Raw genomic sequence first — 21,783 nt, 5'->3', positions numbered from 1 at the left:
AACTATTGAAACTAAATCTTCCCCTCATTTTTCTCCATAAGTTTGAAATTAAGTTCGTGCTTACCCCCTGAACTATTTTCAGAACCACCTTACCCCCTAAACTATAAATTTGTCCCCACTTACCCCTAGACTATCAACTACACTTACCTAGTTACCACCTCTAATTTATTATTTTGTGGGTGTGTTCAATAAAATTATGAGAAGTGATAATTTAGGGGGCAATGTGGGACCAAAATAGTTCGGGAGGCAAGCAAAGAACGATTTCAATGGTTCTTGGGCATGTAAGCACTAAAAATAATAGTAAGGGGCAAATCTAAGTCTGGAGGGTAAGTAGGGACTTGGGCCTATCCTAAATCGGAGAAACTCTAACTTCCTAAGAATGCACTCATTTTGTATCCTCTCTTAGTGTGCATCCGTACATCCATCATAACATTAAAGGAAGGCAGTCACAGCAATTTGAAATTTCAGATTTATAATCACAATCATGTACCTCGTCACATTGTTCTATAGATGTTCTTCAACACAGAAGAAATTAAAATTTTAGTTAAATACTAAGCTCCACTTAGATTATTTTGAAATAAGTTGGTTGAAAGCTATATGTGCAGGTGGCAGGCCTAAAAAAAGGACTGAGCTCTTATTTTTCTTAAAACATTTCTCAGACCTAGCAGAACCAAGGATAGTGAACAAGTACATAGGCCATGAAATAAATAATTTGTATGAGTTTTTTCAAGAAATAGTTTAAAATGATGGGAGTGAAATTGTTCTATATATTATTTGTATTGTATTTCAAAACATAATGGCCATATCTGCAGGAGTTACTTTGATCTGTTAATCAGGCTTCATGATAAATATATTATTCCGTTGAAGAAAGACAAGGTTACGAAAAGTGCTGATCGGCCTAGGTGCCAGACCGGCGCCTAGAGCCTAGGTGCCTGACCGGCGCCTAGAGCCTAGGTGCCTATGCAGTTTCCATTTTTTTTATTTTAAATTACAATAATTGATAATAAGTGCATTAAATCCATAGAAAATTGCAAATAAATAAATAAATAGGTAACAATCATAGATTCATCAATCTTGCGTAAATAGATTAAACAGTAAATACTAAGAAATACCAACACAATAAGTCAATGTCAACGACACAAATATCCCAATTTCAGAAGCATGATGTCCAAAATATTAGCAAAAGGAAAACACAAATAGTCTAATACATGGCGTAATCGGCTAATCTGTTTATCTTTGACTCTAATTTGTTTCTCTTTTTCATGAGGATTTCCTTTTTTTATTTTTTATTTAAGGGTGGTGGAGGAGGTTTGCTGAAGGCTAGGGTTGCAGGAGGTGTTCGTAGTTAGTGGAGGAGGCCGGAGAAGTTTGGAGGTTGGAGGACGATGGAGGAGACAACGGAGGAAATCATGACCAAGACCTAAGCTGTGCAACCTGCATAAGGTGCTGCCTAGGCCTAGGCGCTCCCAAGACCTGAGTGGGTAGCCTAGGTAACGTCTAGGCCTAGGCAGGAGCTTTTTAAAACATTGAAGAAAAATAACCCAAACTGATGATTCTATACCAAATTTCAAGTTTGATCTAATCAATATATTATGTTAGAAACGCCTAAAGAACAAACGAGCTATACTTGAGCACTACCTGTGATGCTTGTGCTACTGTCAATACTATAAGTCCATTTAGCAGGATACTGTCCATAACGAGAAATGCAACAGCCCCAGGATGTTCAGATATCATTTGGTGAATCCATGACCCAGAAGAGGATAGTAACGGTGATGCTGTCCACATTCCTGTATCCTTGCATAAAGAGTCAATCATCGTAAATATGTGATCACAGATATAAAACAGGCAGACCTTATCCAGGTTGGAAGTACATACTATGGATGGTAATACTAGCTCCAATAAATGCTGTCAAGGTTCCCAAGCAAACAAAGATGAAAAAATCCCATTTGTTTTTCTGCATTGGTAGGAAAAGCAACTGAGTTTTAGACCACTATTAAACCACATGGTGATGATCCAAACTGAAATTATATGCATGTCCATTACTAGCACCAATGCTTTTTATTTTAGTGACATAATAACTTACTCACCTTCCCAACACAATTAGATATCCACGGACAGTGATGGTCAAACTGTTCCACACAGTGCTTACAGGTAGGGCAATGTTTCGAACGTACAGGCCGGATAATCTACAGAGAAAATCCAGGAGCAATAAGAATTTCATTGAATAAGCTGCATTTATATAACAAAGCAAACCAAAGAAAAATGGCAGACATAATCACCCACTGTGTGTACCGTAGGCAATGGGCTTGGTTAATGAAGGAAACAAGAACAGTCCCATTATCATCCAAAACCAATTTGTACATTTTATTACTATTAGGAATATAATAAAATCACCTTGCATGTTGGGCAAAGCTGAGACCAGTTGCCTGTCCAAATAGTTGAATTGTCAATATCAATGTTCGACAAAGGATCCTCCTATAAGATAAAAATGGTTGGATAATGAGACAAGCATAACTTATCTGCAAAGTTGAATGAGAAAAAAAAAGAAACAAAGTACAAAACTGGGAAAAAGATCACAGTGCCATTGCATTCAGGGGAGAAAAGGAAATCCAACTGTCAACGGCTGTACCACAGATATCACAAAAAAAAGGAAAAAAAAAAAGAGACAAGAGCCTTAATCCCAAACTTATAATTTTAGGATCAGCTGCATGGATCCATCCATATGTTGTAACTTAAAGTATCCCCACCAAATACCAAAAAGTATCATAGGTCAACCTTGTCAGCACCTGTTTACTTGAATTCACAAATTATCCCTGATAAACATAATATGTGTCTACACACTGGGTATGCTTGGTAACATCACAAACTTGGTGCTTGATAGTCTGCATGAATCCATCCATATGTTGTAACTTAAAGTATCCCTACCAAATACCAAAAAGTATCATAGGTCAACCTTGTCAGCACCTGTTTGCTTGAATTCACAAATTATCCCTGATAAACATAATATGTGTCTACACACAGGGTATGCTTGGTAACATCACAAACTTGGTGCTTGGTAGTCAAGCGGCTCATTCCTATCCACTTACTTAAAGGGGGGACCACATTCAAATGGGTAATATGAGTTGGATAATTCAGGGTGATTATTTTCAAGTGGGGATCATTCAAATGAGTTGATGAGAACGAGCCACCTCACTCGAAACACTAAATTTGTGCTTGGTACCAAGCATATCCACATATACATATATGCGAGACACACATTACACACACCCAAGGTTATGGAAATCAGAAAGCGGAGGGAAGTAACAACGTGCCACTTAGGCTTTTTATGGCTTAAATGGAAAAAAGCACAAAGTCAATTTTTTTTAATTTCATTTAATTTTAAATAAGGACAAAAGTTCCAAAAATAAGAAATATAGGAAAAAAAAAGAAAATTATAAATCAAGCGAAAAATGGACAGGAAAAATCTACAAATGCATATGTGATTATTTATATATAGCCTTAAGCATGAAATAGACATATAACAATACTTGGGTTAATGAAATGTTGTTATATAATATACACATTTTAAATTGATAAAGTTCACAAATAGTTTGATATGCACATCACATAGTCAAAAAATTTATGGCTTAATGTAAATTATAAAAGGAAAGAAAACATACCTATTAAATACAATTATTATTATATTGATCTAAGTTTCATCAAAATTTCAAGTAGAATCCTTTTAGGAAAAAGGAGAAAAAACCATGTAAACGAAAACTATGTTAAGCACCAACCGCTACTACTAGTGCTTGTACTGCTTTTGGTTGCTTTAGACCAACTTGGGCTGCTTTTGGCTTCTTTAAATTGCTTGCGGCCGTAATTAGGTTGCTTTGGACTGATTTTAGGTCATTTTCGGCTTGAAAGCGCTCTGCGACCGGTTTTAGGCCTGACCGAAGCGGCAAGGTGCCGCTTTCGCTTTTTGTGCGCTTAGTGGCAATTGTCCCTGCTTTTTTCAACATTGCACACACCACACTCACAATCACAAACACATTTGTGTGCACAAGGACATGCCCGAGTGGGTGGTGGGCGCATGTATGAGTGGGTGTGTGTCTGTGTGGGCATGAGCATGGGCATGGGTGGAGATCTACGCACATGCTCGTGCGCATGCATGCAATAAGTGTGTGCATGTGTCCATATGAAAAAGGATCCTAAGGTGTCACCTTATATTCAATCTAAAGTTGCACTTTTTGATTCATGGATTAGATTATTCTAATGGATGATTCACACTCTTCATCATGACCTAAATGTCTCAAGATATCTACAAAACAAAACTCATGATGTTTCAATACTTCTAACATATATTTTTCACTTTCTCTTTGGTTGTATCGTCATAGAACAGTTACTTTTACAATAACTTAATGCATGAATAACTATAATCCAATATGCCTACTTTTTTATTTATATACCATCCACAACATATAGATCGAAGTGAACATAGTGGATCAAGTAAATTGATTGTGTATAACATAGCTTTGAAGGTGCATCCTTCGATTGAATCGAAGATACTTCCTTAGTAACACTCCTCCCCACCCACCCACTCAAAACACATAAATGCATTTTCACACCAAAATCACAGCAGGCCGCAAAATTTTTGGTGCTACACTTGTCCAGACAGTGTTTGCCCAATTTTATTTTTCAAGCAAATCAAAACTGAATTGACTTATAGATAGAACCAAACCGAAATAACTTGGTTCTATTCAATCGATTCTCATCCTTGCTACATTCCCAGTAGAAAGAAACAAGAAATGACAGTTGGAAACCATAAACTAGCTCTCCCATTGTTGCAATTATATGAAGATAATATACAAAAAGAATTAACAGTTAAAGAAGAACAAAGTGAAAGATGGTTAAAAAGTGGAGCCATGATAATGGCTTGGCTTCTTTGGGTTTCATAGAGAAGCCTATAAGGGGAGAAGGTGAACGAATCTAATAGGTGCAATGATGAACCCGCAATATACATAATAACAAATTTAGTTGGAGATCATTTCTAGTGTATATTCACATGGTGCAACAGTGGGCCGCATAGAGTTTGAAGTCTGACGAGGCGCGTTTTTTTCGCTAACCATCAAAGAGGCAGTGCTTTTGGAGGTAGTCATTCGCTGAGTTTAAAGCTTTCTGATAGGCGGTTGATACTGCTATACACCTACTTGAGAAAGTTGAACTCGATTCCAATCAAGCTTACTCCCATAATTGAACCAAACTGTCCAAAATCGGATGGTTCAGTCGATTTGATCAGTTCGGTCGGTAGCTTGCTCAGCCTGGTTGTTGATAGTATTTAGCCCCTAAATAATTTCAATCTATGTTGCACCAAAATGATACATTTACACGGCACGAAAAATTTGTAAAAGATAGGGCACACATATACAAATATATGTATGTAGATGGAAATGGGTATGATATGATCATTTTGCTAAATGAGCTACCAAGATATAGACAAGTGGTGAAACCCAAAATAGAACTCACAATTGAACCTTTATTGCGTGGTAGCTCAATTAGCAAATGAGCCTCCAACTCACTACCATCGAAAACATCATGTATTCGTATATATCTACAAACATACATGTATAAATACACACATTTATATGAGGAAAATGGATAGGGACCAAATTTGTCCTTGGTACCAAAGATACTCATCTCTCTCTCTCTATACGTGTGTATATTTATTTATTTCTTTAAAAATGATGGCACCTCTTGTCTTTGCAATGAGTTGGCAAGCATGAGTCCAACTCCTCACAAAACCAATCAATTTTTCTATGCGAGGCTCCAACTCCATGCTGTGAATCCCTCTTTTCCTAGTCCAAGTTGCTAATTTCATAGAATCCCAATAATTATGTGATTATTTAAATTTTCCTCTTAATGGTAATTAATATAATTCAATTCATTAAAATCTTACACAGGAGAGCATATGAATAGTCATTCCATTTAAATATTAACTTTAGGAAAAAAAGATGCATAAATCTTTTGCTATTGTATCCAACCAAAATAAAAAGATCGAAAAACCATGGCAATGACAGAGACAAACTATGGTTCTTTCTTGGACACATCATTGATGGATATGATCATTGAACCTTTTAATCTCACTTTCCATTAAGTTCACAAGGCTTTATCTTAGTTTCACACAACTTTTTAACAATGTATATGATTCTATTTTCTCGTAGATCATAAAGATCTGTAATTGCATATTCATATATACGAAGTAACTCACTAATCGTTAGTTTAATAATTTAATTTTCATAAATGAATCCATCAAACGAAGTTGCTATTGCAGTTGAAGTAGCTACTAATTTCGAAGGAAGATGATAGCTCGAAATTTGAGGTAAAAACTTCATAATAAATGAATTGGTTGCAGAATTTTTATTGAATAATGGCACTTCAAAGTCAGAGCCAGAAGATGGTGCAAAATCTAGTTAGAAATCTTATGAACTTTATAATTAGTACACAAAGAACAAGGATTTTAGTATTCAAAAGCAAGGTCTAACAAAAATAATCAAAAAAACTATTCATAATCGACTTCTAGTATGCAATAAAGAAATTCGCAAAGGTCATCTAACTATGTATAAAGAAACCACAACCAACTAAAAGAATTAGATTTAAAGTCGATCATGATGGGATATGGCATGTAAGTAAGGTTGTTCTTGAGCATAACCATCCATTGACAAGTCGTAATAAGACTCACATCCTTAGCTCACGACATAAAATTTTGTTGAACTATCAGTGTCCATGAATAATATTGGCCTAATACCCACCAAAGTGTATGCTTATTTTATAGAAGAATCTTGAGTCATGGAAAATATTAATTTTTTTCAATGGACTTGAAACGATCACCTACGAAGTATACAAATGAGAGATTTTGGGAAAGAAGGTGTACAATTTCTTTTAAACTTTCTTAATTGTAAAACAATGAGAAGATCCCTCATTCTTTTATGATGTATAAGTGGATAATAAGGAGTAACTCACAAATATATTTTGCTGATGTTATTTCTTTTAACATTATTTTCAAAACCAGTAAGTATAACATGCCATTTACTCCACTTATTGCATGAATCATTACAAACTATCTATTGTATTTTGTGCTGGTCTCAACAATATATTCATTTGTTTGACTATTTAATACATATAAGATTGCAATATCCAGTCGACAACAAAAAACTATAATTATATATTAATCTTTTGCAAGAAAGCAACAAATGAGATATGATTACCAGATACATGCCTTTCTCTTTTCATGGCATATTTTTATAATTGTTGCAAAGAATCTTTCTCGTGTGTGTAATTCTAAGCTCTGGTTCAAGAAAGAAAATTAAAAGATGCATATATGAACACTGATCCTAAAAAAATTTCTTTCTCAATGGAAAAAGATGATTGATAAATATGATCTTATAGAAAATAAATGGTTAGAAAACTTATTTGAGGTTCAAGAAAAGAGGGTTTTGGTGTATCATTGGAGCTCATATTATGCTACAATGACAACACAAAAAGGGTGATTATAAACAAACACTTTAAGATGTTCTTTAAAAGAAATTTGTTAATTGCAAAACTTTTCAATATATGAGAGGTCATTGTATTGATTTTGTTAGGAGCTATATGAAGATTTGAAATCAAAACAGACTAAACTGGTTTTATTTATTGATGTTCCTATATTACATCAAGCTAGAGCATCATATTCAAGGAACTTGTACAAAGCCCTTGAGGAAGAATTCAAAGATCATCTTACTGTTTATGTATGAGTTCAAATGGAGCACTTGTGCACACATAAAGTGTCCTGCCTAAATTCACCTTGTCATAAACTAGTTGAATTTATTAGATTAGAAATGATATATATATATAGAGAGAGAGAGAGAGAGAGAGAGAGAGAGAGAGAGAGAGAGAGAAGTGTATTTCTGTAAAGATCAAGATAGTGCCGCTGATGCTCAATGTTCTAGCAATCATGACAATCTTGGATCTAAAAATTAACATCTAACGCCATATGAGCATGCCAACATTAGGCCATCACATGCCAGTATAGTTGAGACTAAATGATGATTATTCAAGCTCTTAGTTTTGTTAAGGAACATTGTAAAACTTAATTATCATTTGTAGTCCCATATCAATGGGTTAAATTTTATTGTATGCTTAATTACAGGACCGTAGAAATTTGTGTTGCCTTGCTTCTTATATCTTTGGCCAAGCAATTTGTGTTGGTGGAGCTTAGACTGTGAGCATATGGTATAAATGGGAAATGACCAGAAGATTCAGAACTACTTTATATTTGAAAGCTACTGTGTACTATGATCTTATATTTTTATAATAGTATATTTTCATTATTTTGCAGGTGTATTAGCTATGTCAATGAATGAGAAACGTTTCAACTATGATAAAAAAAGAAAGCTAACCCGTTAAGTATAGAGACCAAACATTCTCCATGTATATATATTTGATCCATTATTTTCGTGTATATATGCTATTTGTGTTATAAATCTCTACAATTTGTCCATTACTAAATGGATCTAATGTGTCAGGACCATTGATTGAGATACAAGTAAACTTGTGCATACAATAATACACTATGTCAATCTTCATTTATTATACAAAACAGAACCCAAATCTTCGAGTATACAATGATACACGATGACAAATTTCAATTTAATCAACAAGACAACCTATATCTCTATATTGATAAAGAATTAATTGACAATGCCTCCATAATGGGAAAATGTGCAATAACGCGCCATCCTCACTAACTACCGAAGAAATTATCCAAGCATGAACCAAGGTTTATATCTGACATTAGCAACGCTTCTTTGATTTTCCTATTTAGGTTGTATACAACAAAGAAAGAATTTTGTACCTTTTCCTTAAGTTTTCATATTTAAATGGATAATGACGGTTCACATTCCCTTCGGTTTAAGATTTTAATGAATTGGTATTAATTATCCCATAATTGATGGGATCCAATGAAATCGATCACAATTTGAGTTGGGCTAGGAGACAAAGGACGCAAGAGATTGGATTGGAGCTCTGCATAGAAAAACCATAGGATCATTTTGGAGAGGATTTGGACTCCAACTATGATACATTTTTGAGCTTTCCTGATTAAAACCTACTATTTCCTACAAAACCACCTTGCTTCAAAGAAAAGGCAAGTTGGAGCAATGCATTGAATTGCTTCTCTTTGTTATTTGTATTCTCTCCGCAGTTCTTGTTCTGCTTGAATTGCTTCTCTTTTAGGGGATTTGTTCCTCCCTCTTTTACAAATTGAGTTACCAATTTCTTTTACAAATTGAGTTACCAAATTCTGTTATTGCATTAAAAGCAAACTATTTGAAAGCTTTATCAACAATATAGTAGCCATTTGTCTCCTGGTTTCTATGTTCAGTTTAAATGAGTGGACTACATTTCCCACACAAACTAAAGTGGAAGATAACATGTCGTCTTTGAGCAGTCAGACTTGCTAGTTTTCATTCTAGCGTTTGGGTTTAGGGGCGGAGCATTCACATCAAGAGAATGAATTGAGGAGATAAGGATACACTTAAGATTTTTAAACTGTTTAAATACTGGGATTTGGGTTATCGGGTTTAAAAACCTGATACCCAAAGAAAATCCATTTTTTAGGTTCTAGACCTAGCTATGCTGAAAGAAAATCCTACCCATGTCGACAACGTTTTAGATGCTTGCCCACACCCAAAAGGAGTCAGACGCAAGTATGAGAGCATATGACAAGTACCCAAGTAACACATATGTCAACTTTACTAAGCAAGAAGCAGTTCTTTTATGTTGAATCCTTGAAAGTTTAGACATAACATCAAAATAACTTTGCAAACTTAAATTAGGAAGTAAAGGAAGAAAAAACAATACTTCTGAAAAGGCTAAATTACCATATTGATATATTTTAGAAAGTAAAGGAAGAAAAAACAATACTTTTGAAAAGGCTAAATTACCATATTGTAACTATAGGTACCAACTTAGTGTACTTTCTTACTTTGGCAATGATAAGGACTATAAAGTGAGACACTATGACAATAGGACCTATTCTTTGCTCGGAGCAAAATTTCCAACGAGATCACCTCACGGAACTCATCACTTGCGCCTTATGTGGGTTAATAGAGGGAAAAGACAATACTTTTGATAGCAATGCTTTATTTATTCTTGTTGTGATGTATAAATCATTGTAATTTATTAATAAAAAATTATCATTATTTGCTAATGATGGAGAATATTATGTAGGTGTCAAAACTTTTAATTTTCAAACCTGAACCCGACCCCTTAAATAAAATCAAAACCACCGACCCATTCATTGTTTCCCATCGCATTTACAGCAATCAGTCCTAATTTCTCTTCACCTCCTTCGCACTCTCCTCAAGTTCAATCGTTCGATTTTTCTGAGTCCTCTCTCGAAGGCGTTTTGCTATGTTTACATTTCAGTAAGCGTGCTTAGATTACATTTTATGACATTATATTATAAATGCTCACCAATTGATATGGCACTTCGAGTTTTACTACTTATCCCTGATATATCTTAATAACCACAATTCAATATAAATTTTGGTCATTCGATATATTTCCAATAACCGATATTTAAAATCTTGATACTTAGACATTCATGAAATTTGTAGCCTTGCTGAAAAGTATTATCCTCTTGATTTCACAGAGCAAGAAAAGATTTGTTGAGATTTAAATTACAACATTTTTATATCGACGTGTTGAACCATCCTGATTAGGAAAGAATGTCATCATCCATTGCAGAGCTTTAGCAACGTTTAATTGAGACGGAAAAGTCCCAAGTCATATCACCTTATTAATAGACTTCGTCTCGTTTTGACTCTTCCAGTCTCTACTGCAACTATTGAGCGATTATTTTCAACCATGAAACTTGTGAAAACCAAATTACATAACAAGATGGAGAATGAATTTCTTGATGATAATTTAATTCTTTATATTGAAAGAGAAATTGCAGAGACATTTGATTTAGATTCACTATTTAAATTGAATGAAGAAGTTTATGTAATTGTTATGAGCCAAGTTGCATGGGTATGGATATGAGTATGGGACACAAAAGATTTGTAAAAGGTAGGGTATAGGGACATGGGTATATGTATAGTTATATGTATTAAATTTAATAATTCATATAAGACCAATATTGTTTTTCATTTACATGAGATCAATATATTAGAAATAAATGTGAAGTGTAGAATATACATCCAACAAGGGTAGGAGTGTTTTAATTTAAAACATGTAGTATATAATTGAGTATACTCTTGAACAAATGTATGCATATGTTCAAGAAGTGTCCAAGAAGTTCGAATATGTGTACGACTTCCAATACCCAGCTAAAAAGGCTATGAGTAATATGTATTTGTATTTTTTCTAGTAGTTACTATTTGAAATAATGTTATATTTTCTAATGTTTATATATTATTCCCCCCCCCACAAAAAAAAAGAACCGAACTTGGAATCCCGGCTCCACCACTGTATATATGTGCACATATATCTGTCTAAATGTGTATGTGTGTGTGGGCACATATCTATGTATATGTATGTCTCTCTGTGCGTGTGCATGCATTGTATATGCATAAATGTGTGTTTTGTGCATGCGCGGGTGTGGTACTAGGGTGCGTGAGTGTGTCCATGCATTGGTGTGGGTTTGTGCGCCCATGTGCGCGTGTGTGAGAATACTCTCAAAGAATCAAAAGAAATATTAGAGTTGAAAACATATGAAGTAGAAAAATCCACTTAAACAAATACATACAATTGTAAATCTATCAGCAAGAAGCTGTATACGAAAAACAATCTTGTGATGAAGGCCTACTAAGATATGATGCACTGACACTACTCAGCCACTTGTTAAAGTCTTTCAGGTATAGTTGTTTGGTATAAATTTTATTATAGTTGTTTGGTAAAAAATATATGAATTTTACTTCATACATTTCTTAACTGAGTCTAGTTGTTTGTTTCTTAACCGAGTCTAGTTGTTTGGTATATCATGGACACATCATACACTTTTCTGCTAATTTTTACATGCTTGATATATTATTTACTGCTCTTAAATCATCAAAAACTATATTCTAGTGGACAAGACTACCAAAATGTTTACTTGTATAACACTATAATAAAATTTATATATTTTTTTCATACAAGAAGATACAATGAGCTTCTTGATAGAAAGTTTTAGAGTATCGGCCTAACTACATAGCCTTTTGTCATATCTCCACATTCCAACTCTACTTTTCAAGGATTCTGTCTATCATTATTTGTGTACATGTCTTATCCCTGTCCCGTGTTGGCATCGCGTATGTGTAGATGCTTCTTAGGAAAGAAGACATTAATTAATAACAATATCAACTATAATAAATATTATGTCGGTGGGCTGTGACCTGTCCAAAGACTCCAAACTATTAATTTGGACTTCAAACAAAGTCAAATGTTCCCATGGTCCATCCTACATCCAGCTGCATGGCAAAGCCATCCAGTCAGAGTAGCAAATAACATCAAGAGAAGAGAACCTAGACTCTTATGTTTCATTTCAGTTGCATACACTAAATCTCCACAAAACCTCACTCGAGTAAGCATAATAAGACACATTTGCATTCTCATGGGTAGCTTTTCTTATAAGTCTCGTCCCCAGCCAAACTTCCAGTACGAAAAGGTAGCACATATCCCTCCTCCCAAAAAAAAACATAAACAAAAACAATAGGTCAAGAATGCCCATAAACATCAGAAAATAAAACATAAAAATAAAATAGGCAAATCCTAAAAAATAGATCCAGATCTAGATCTCAGGCCGCGATCCAGATCTCACGTCGTCACCGCCCTTTGGTCTCGTCGACTACCATCATCATCTTCTTCGTCTCCCGCACATCGCCCACCGATGCCATCGCCCACCAGCGCATCGCCCATCTCGCCCGCCACCGCCCTCTCGCGCCAGGCTTGCTTTCAGATCTGATTCAGATCTGCAAGTTGGGTTTGATAATAAAGAACCTGAAGTCATTATTAAATATAAAAATAAAATTTTTATATCCATGGCTACAGTTCAGGAGCAGGGCCACATTTCAGGAGGGCCACAGTTCGGGGGTTGATCCTGTCTTTTCCTCAGGCGACACAGAAGTTGTTTTTCCGCTGCCCTCTCAAAGGACTTGACGGATGCACGGCAGGGGGTTCTGAGGGTAGAGGGCTCACCCCTGGGTATTTAGTTGTACACTTACGTAAACATCATCTCAATTCGGAGTCTAAGGTCGAGGAATGCAAGGGGATTTTAGGCCGTGACATCAGCATTTTCAACGCTTTTGAGGCCACCCTACGTGCTATGGGATAATGGATGTGTGGTACGTGCTTGAGGATCCGTGCTCTAAGTAAACATTGTAAGCATGACAAAGGACTGTCTGTTCCATCACCTTCAGAGGACGACGAGGGCAATGGGGGGTGTGCCATTGTGGGTATCACTCGGCCTTGCGTCCCTCCTATCCTCGAGTCTGTCCCCTATACCCTCCTTGGGTCCACAACATTGTAAGCTCGACAATAGTACAGTTAAAAGGGTGTTTAATTGGGGTTTTTGAACGGTTAAAAGTGTTCCCCCATCTTGTAGGTTGGCGTTCTCCACTGCCCTCAAAACCTCGCTCTTTGGGGTGTCCTCCAACCCGCGATTTTGTGACGCTTGGGTACGACTTTTGATCTTCCCGTGTTGCACTTTAAGGGTTATTAAAACCCATGATCGTAAGAGTTCGATGTCAGGCTACAGAAAAGCTCTTCAACAACGACATATCTTGAAGGCATTGTCCACCTGGGGTGAGGTTGGAGGCCCCCAAAAACTTCTTGACACCATGTTCAGAGAGCTCCCTTATCCCCCCCCTGTCCGACTTGACGACCCCGGTGCTCGTCCAACTACTAACAAAGTTAAACAGTGCTTGAGGAAGATATCGGACGGGCACTATTCAACGGTCGTGAAGGTCCTCACGTCCTCGAGAGTTGCACCGGACATCTCGCAGATGCGTCAGTCCCTTGAGGACAAGCACCCTTCGGTGCATCCTCCGGTGTTGCCAGCTTTTGGGTATGACCAAGAGCCGCTATTATTGGATTGCGGGGAGGTTTTCCATTGCATACGGTCCTTCCCTAAGGGGACCTCTTGTGGTCGTGATGGCATTCGAGCCTAACACTTGTTAGATGCACTTTGTGGTCTGGAGTTCACTATTGCTAATGATCTTCTCTCGGCTCTCACTCTAGAGGTTAATTTGTGGTTGCAAGGGCGTTGTCCGACCTCCTTGGCGGAGTTTATTGCTAGTGCTCCCCTCACTCCGTTGTTGAAGAGTGATGGGGGCATAAGACCGATTGCGGTATGTACCATTTGGAGACGTCTCGTCTCTAAAGTGGCTAATGAAGGTGGGGAAGGACATGACGAGTTGTTTGAGAGATTTTTAGTTTGGGGTGGGAGTCTCAGGAGGGTCAGAAACAGTTTTGCATGCGGTTAATAGGTTTGTTGATGTCACCATGCAGAGGACTCGCTCTCCATGCTTTTAGTCGACTTTCAGAATGCATTTAACTTGGTCGACAGGAGTAGTATGTTGCGGGAGGTGCGCCTTAAGTGTTTGGCGATCTTTCCTTGGGTGGGATTTTTATATGTGCAGACCGCTAGACTGTATTGGGATGGATTTCATTTGGTTTGCTCGGAGGATCCAAAAAGGGATCCATTAGGACCTCTGTTGTTTGCGCTCACGCTTCACCCGTTGATTCTTCGAGAGCAGGAAGAGTGCAAGTTAGCTCTTCATGCTTGGTACTTAGATGATGGGTCCTTGGTCGGGGATACTTTGAAGATTGCTAAGGCATATAAGGTGATCGAGACTGAAGGCCCAAGGCTCGGGTTGGACCTCAATGTCACCAAAACTGAATTATTCTGGCCCTCACCGGATCCTAAGAGTTTGCTGGAGGGGCTTTTTCCTTAGATATCAGTCGGTCTCGTGATGGAGTAAAGCTTTTAGGTGGAGCAGTTAGCATGGATGAGGGGTTTGTTGGTGGGTTAGTAGCGAAGAGGGTGACAAAGGCGACTCAATTAATGGAAGCGTTGGACCAACTTAGGGATCCACAGTGCGAGCTCGTCCTTTTGAAGGCTTGTGCGGGTTTGTCCAAGTTGTATTTCATCTTGAGGACTTACCTACCACAGCTCTTTGCTCAGGTGGCGACTCAGTTTGATATTGCGCTTCAGAGGTCAGTCGAGAGCATTGTCACATCTGACGGCCCTCCAATGGAGGCTAGCCTCTTTACTTATCAAGGCGGGCGGGTTGGGGGTCTATGCAGCGGCCGATGCCATATAATTTTCTTTTGTGGCCTCTCAGATTCACTCCATCGAGCTCCAATACCATATTTTGAGAGGTTGTAGTGAGGTTTCTTTAGGTGAGCATTTTACTTTTGCCCGGGCCTTTCTTCAAGCCAAACTACCTGAGGTTGACCTTCTTTAAATCACCACTAAAGGGTCTATCCCCCAAAACCAATGTATTACTTGGCAGATATTTTTTATGGTGGCGTTTGTAGAGATCTATCGACGGAGTTTGGCCTTTCATAGAGGCAAGTTGTGATTGTTGAGTGCCTGCGGGCAAAGCACACCCAGGATTTCTTGTTGGGCACGCCTATTGAGGGATTGGGACAGCGTATGACTCCGAGGAGTATCAGGCCATCCTCAGTTACAGGTTGTTGGTTCCTTTGTTCGTGGAGGGGACAGTGTGCCCAGTTTGTCGTAAAACGCAGATGGATGCTTTTGGAGAGCATGTCATCCACTGTCATAAGCAGCCGGGGTTCAAGTACAGACACAGCTTAGTCAGAGATGTCTTGTATGATATCTTCCAAAGAGCACGGATCCCATCAAAGAAGGAAGCGTCGGTCAACTTCCTCACTCCTCCTGGAGAGCTAGATCTACTCTAAGACCGACGGACGTTCTTGTCTACAGTTGGAGCGGGGGGAAGAACGTTTGTGTTGATCTCACAGGGGTGTCTCCGTTGGTAGGGTTTGATAATGGAGAGTTCAAGGTTAGGCATGCAGTGGATAGAGCAACAAAGGCAAAGGTGGGCAAACATGATCAAGCTTGCAAGGACAACCACCACAACTTCATCCCATTCACTTTCGATACGTTTGGTTTACTTGTAGCTGATGCGGTGGAGTTCCTCAGGAGGGTATAAAAATTCATGAATAAGAATGTAATGACATCATGGTCCGCTGAGTACGTGTTTCGTAGGTTGGGTTTTGTAATTCAGAAAGGATTAGCGGCGCAGCTTGTTACCCGCTTGTCATCATCACATGTGTAATATTTAGTAAATAAAAAAAAGAATAAAAGAAAAATAAAAGAAAAATAAAAATAAAAACAAAACAAAAAAAGTTCTTACAGGAATGGTCAGATCCAACAACAAACCTACCTAAAACTAATTCATTATACTTCTTCTCACTTTTATGCACAAAATCGCCTTACTATCCCCACTTCAAAACAATCATAGTTTGATTGTCTAAACATCAATTCAGGACAGTGCAATACCACTCAAGAGTGCTTACTTTCCTACTATGGAACACCGAACACCTATAGACTTAAAAAATGATTTTTTTAAACAATTCTCTTCTACAAGATTGTTAATGTTGTTCTTTGTAATTTTTTACCCGAAGCAAAAAAGTATCCAACTACTTTCTTAGAAAATGTTACTGGTTGTAAAATAATTTACTTGTACATTTCGAGGTCCATACATCATTGACTAGTTGATTACAGCCTACTGGTGAACAACATATCATCCACTAGCCACCATACCCATTCCATTAAAGAAGTCTTGAAACGCTTGCCATCAACAGTGTGACAATACATTCTATTTCTAAAAAAATATGAATCAGAGCCTTAACCATTACTTCTACACTTTCATACTATCCATAACATAAACATCAACAGAGTACTGGTACAGCCTTTACGGTTCCACTTCCTACGATCTGAATCAAAGGATAAGATAGTTTAGCTGAAATGTTGTTTGTTAAAAACAAAAGGCAAGGTTCATTAAGTCATAGGCGGTCAATAGAAATAAAGAAGGAAGAGAGAGAGAGAGAGAGAGAGAGAGAGAGAGAGAGAGAGAGAGAGAGAGAGAGAGAGAGAGAGACTTCCTACGATCTGAATCAAAGGATAAGATAGTTTAGCTGAAATGTTGTTTGTTAAAAACAAAAGGCAAGGTTCATTAAGTCATAGGCGGTCAATAGAAATAAAGAAGGAAGAGAGAGAGAGAGAGAGAGAGAGAGAGAGAGAGAGCATACACTGCCACCAGCACGTGTCGCTGAACCTCCAGAATTTGGCTTAATATAACCAGGATCCTTGCTGCAGTAACGCAATAAAATTGTTGCAAGTCACTTTACAAAGCCAAACGATCTAAAAGCAAATATCATGTACGCCTTATTAACCGACAAGGAAATACACTGTGTGAGAATGAATCATAAGGCATAAAACATCACAAAAAAGAGCATATGAAATTTATTACTAGACAACTGGAATCATGGAAACAAGAACGTCTTTCATCTGATATTTAGATAGGGGGATTTTCCCCCTAGAAAGCACCTTTAAGATAAGGTCATTATACAGAAACCACTTTTTGATTCTCAATTAATACATAAACCACCTTTAAAGGATTTTTTGTTACAGTCAACCACCTTGACTCACTTTTGAGTTAAGTGTTTTCTCAATTTTGCTGTAATGATTAGCTGATGAATACTTGAGCATATTAGAGAGAAGATCTTTAGTAGAAGTTAGCTTGATAAATTACCAAGAAAACTGAACTGAAAAGTGGGTTAATGTGATCAATTGCAACAAAAAACCCCTTAAATGTGGTTTATGTATTAATTGACAATTAAATGTGATTTCTGTAGTATGTCCCTATTTTAAAGGTGGTTTCTAGGGGGAAAAACCTTATATAAGAGAGAAAAGAAAGCATAATATGTAACACCTTTTAAAATATTGTGAACCACTTCCCAAAGTGATAGTACATAACTATATTGTCTAGAGGTTACAACATGTGGTTTATTAGAATCGAAGTGAATGCAATATCAGGCTCTACACAAGAGGCTTATGTTACAATTGTTAACTTTTAAGCTTGTCCATTAAACTCAAAAACATACAAATTTTGACGCTTAAAATTACAGGAAAAAACAAATTAACATAATTATCCTTCCTGTTCACTTTAGAATTCAAACCATAACGGCAGCAAAAAAATTTCTCTGAAAAGAAGAAGAAAAGGGATGTACAGGATACCACAATTATAATAACATATAATTAAAGAACCTAATCAACCTGGTACTTCAGTAATTAATTGTGGAAAGAAATAAAATAGTCACCTGCTACACCTATATAACATATACAGAGAACCAAATGCAAGAGAAACTCCACTCAACGACCACAGTCCAACCATGGCAGTAACTTTCGGAAAATTGGGCGCTAGACAGAGGAGGGAACAGTTAGTAATTCAATTATGTAAAATATTTACTTGTTAAAGATATTCCATAAAGATAACATTACCTACCAGCAAGAACAGAGTTAATAAAAAGAACAATAAGAATCATTATAATGAACAGCAAGATGGGAGCGTATCCAATCTTTCCCATCTTTCTGGAGCATATGTTTTCTTCAAAGATATTGCCACGAACCCTTGTAGCATTGGACTAAAAAGCACAGAAAGTTGACCTTAGGAAAGACATATTGATCTAAAATAGTAAAAGAATCAGTAATAAAATATGTCTCCAGCTGAAGGAAACACGTTCGTGTATGTGGTGTTGTTTGTGCACCTAGGCTGTGTATACATGTAGAGTTGGAACTTGGTTACTTCCGAAAGGATTTGGAGCCAAATCATTCTCATTCAAATGTAATCACAATCCAAATTTAAAACCAATTCTGTTCAAGTTGATTTACACTGTTTATGATGCCTACAAAAGGGTTTCATCTTTCTTCTCTATGCATCAAGTAGGCACAAAGTGAGCCCTGAACATGTATATCAAGTGCATTGAGCGTCCGCGTCAACACAGGAAATGTTAAAGATTAGAACAGGGAAAACATCTTTTGGTATAATATTAGAGGTGAAATAGGCTAATTTTTGACACTACTTGTGTATCTTTCATGACAATGACATAGTTGAAAGAGCATGACAGGGTTTTGAATGGCTATGGAAGCAACAACAAAAATAAATAAATAACTAAATAAATAAATCATAACACTTATGACCAATTGTTGTTTATATTCTTCTCTTATGGTTTCTTTATAATTAATTTCTAATCAAGTCCTTTAAGCAACACCAATTTCTCCCCTATTTTTACATTACACTTGTGCCCTGGTGAAGTGCCCTGATCGTTTCTCAGGTAGAGTAAAACATTTTTTGCTATAAAGTGTTCAGATAACACTTTCAAAACTAGCATGTAGGTAGACAGGAAGTAATCTCAAATTCAGAGAAAAAAGTGATATGCACAAGCTTTAAAAAAATTGGATTAAAATCAAGAGTTTGGATAAGCAACACCAAAGAACAGATGTACGAAAAATGTTAATTTTTTATGGTACATTTCATACCTATTAGATGAATAGGCAAGAAGACTCTTTTTTTTTCCTTTCCCCCCCCTTTTTTTGGACACTCTATATAAATACAATCAATTTGGATAGAATGAAACTTCCATATGAAGTGCTTGCTGCTGAATTTGGACAGAAAGGATTTTCCAAGATTCAAGCTCTCTGTGTATTTATGAACACATGCAAGTCTGCATATATCTGTATATGACCTTGAAATAAATGGACATGAGAAAAGGTGCGAAGTATATTATAAAACCCAGAAGCTTACTCAAAACACCAGTACATACAAGCATATAGGCAACACGCTGATGACCGTTATCAGAGGCCAGCTGAGCAGGAGTAAATCCAGATCTATTTTTCACCAGAAGCTCTTTCTTAGTACCTGCATGCAAAAGCATGGTGCAAGCCTCCGCATTGCCCCTTAGAGCAGCCCAGTGCAGGGGTGTGCAGCCTATCAACATAGCACGTAAAATATGGTTAATGTTATGAGCTCTAAAATATAACCTTTATTGCCAGCAAATTTTATGTTCTTATCCACATTAAGGATTAGCGTCCTAAAGTTCACCTAATTAAACATATGTTTTAGCAGGTCCAATTTTCACAATTGTGCATTGCACAGACTATTGCAATCTTGGATAAAAGGAAGGGGGGAAACATTGAGAAAGAGGATTAACATGGCTCCACTAGATTAGATATTTACAGCTACTGACTCAGTAAAAACCACTTTTCTGACATCATTAAGAGATTTTTGAAGGCAGTTTATATGCAAACCAAGAACATTCTTAACATTACAAAATTGTTTTACAATCAAACACAAATTTGAATGCAATTCTGGGACATAAGAAACCATGGTTTTTCATGTGAACAGGGGCAGAACCAGCAACTTTGTTCAGGTTGAGCACAATATCAGGTTCACTTGAAATCATAAATCATATGAAATTTTTTTAATAAAAAGTAAACGTATAAACTATTAGAATTTCAAATATAAGTACTAGACTATCATTTTATTCCTGATCATGCCTATTATTTGAAATGAGAAACTTCTATCATGCCTATTATTTTCTCTCTTGTTTGTCTTCTTTAACAAAAAAAAAAAAACTAATATGGATCTAGAAAAATATTGAGGGGCACTATTTTACAACTTCATAAAGTTATCAAGATTTCTACATTTAATTGAAAGTTAGAAAAGATAACAGTTAATGTTTGTTATAGAAGAGCAAACATAAAGCTGAGATTGGCCACACATCTATACAAAAGAACAGACTTGTATAGGAATTAGATTATGCAATGGATTCTTCAAACTTGAGGTAGGCCACATGCCCTCCCTCAGATATACCTTGGCTACGTCCTGGCATGTGAACATTATTTGGATACAACAATCTCCTGTTAGGAGATGTTATTTTAAGACTGCATATTATGCTCAAAACCTTTTTAAAGCATCAAGGCTATGTCATTGCTCCAAAACGATATATGAACAATCCTGTTATGATTAGCGAAATAGCAGTATGTAGTGCAACACCCTAAATTCCAATCATCTCAAGCCAAAGAGAATAACTTACTAAGAATAAGGACAAATTTTCAAATTCGACCCATTTAGAAACTTAATTGCCAAAAACGATCAATTTCCAATTTAATTGCCAAAATCGACCTAGTTTCAGCTAACTGACTGAAAATAGGTCGATTTTGGGGAAAAACTTTACGAAACTTCATGGGACTTCAAGTCCCGTGAAGTTTAAGCTCCGATAATGGGCTTGATTAGGGGCGCCCAAAACTTCACGGGACTTAAAGTCCCGTGAAGTTTTGTACCCGTAAACTTCACGGGACTACTGTAACTTCACGGGACTTGAAGTCCGCTCTCTGGAAATTGAGACTGTAACTTCACGGGACTTGAAGTCCCGTGGAGTTTGCGGGTATGGCTATATAAGGCCCCCCAACGCCGCACGTGATTTCTCATTTCAACTGAAACTTCACAGGACTTGAAGTCCCGTGAAGTTTTATACATTACAAAATATCACGGGACTTCAAGTTCCGTGATGTTTTCCTCCTCTTAATCACCTTACTTTCGTAAATAACAACGTGCTTAAACTTCATAGGACTTGAAGTCATGTGAAGTTTCGTAAATTATTTTGCTAAAATCGATCCAGTTTCAGCTAGTTGGCCGAAACTGGTCGATTTTGGCAATTAAATTGGAAATGGGTCGTTTTTGGCAATTAAGTTTC

The 21,783-nt window shown here is 36.8% G+C and overlaps 1 protein-coding gene across 1 annotated transcript in view; it reads right to left on the bottom strand.

Moving 5' to 3' along the window:
• The window catches only part of LOC109834291 (probable protein S-acyltransferase 23), a 29,416-nt gene that overhangs the window by 1,335 nt on the left and 6,298 nt on the right, over window positions 1-21,783 (bottom strand). Inside the window, 8 exon segments of the mRNA XM_020402274.1 lie at window positions 1,639-1,787; window positions 1,876-1,954; window positions 2,088-2,186; window positions 2,395-2,475; window positions 17,278-17,338; window positions 18,349-18,448; window positions 18,534-18,672; window positions 19,852-20,015. Coding sequence (XP_020257863.1) covers window positions 1,639-1,787; window positions 1,876-1,954; window positions 2,088-2,186; window positions 2,395-2,475; window positions 17,278-17,338; window positions 18,349-18,448; window positions 18,534-18,672; window positions 19,852-20,015 — 872 coding nt within the window.

Source organism: Asparagus officinalis, chromosome 3 (assembly GCF_001876935.1).
Source record: "Asparagus officinalis chromosome 3, Aspof.V1, whole genome shotgun sequence".
In the NCBI taxonomy this organism is placed as follows: Eukaryota; Viridiplantae; Streptophyta; class Magnoliopsida; order Asparagales; family Asparagaceae; genus Asparagus; species Asparagus officinalis.
The sequence above is the reverse complement of the archived record's forward strand: the minus strand, read 5'-3'. Positions and strand labels throughout refer to the sequence as shown.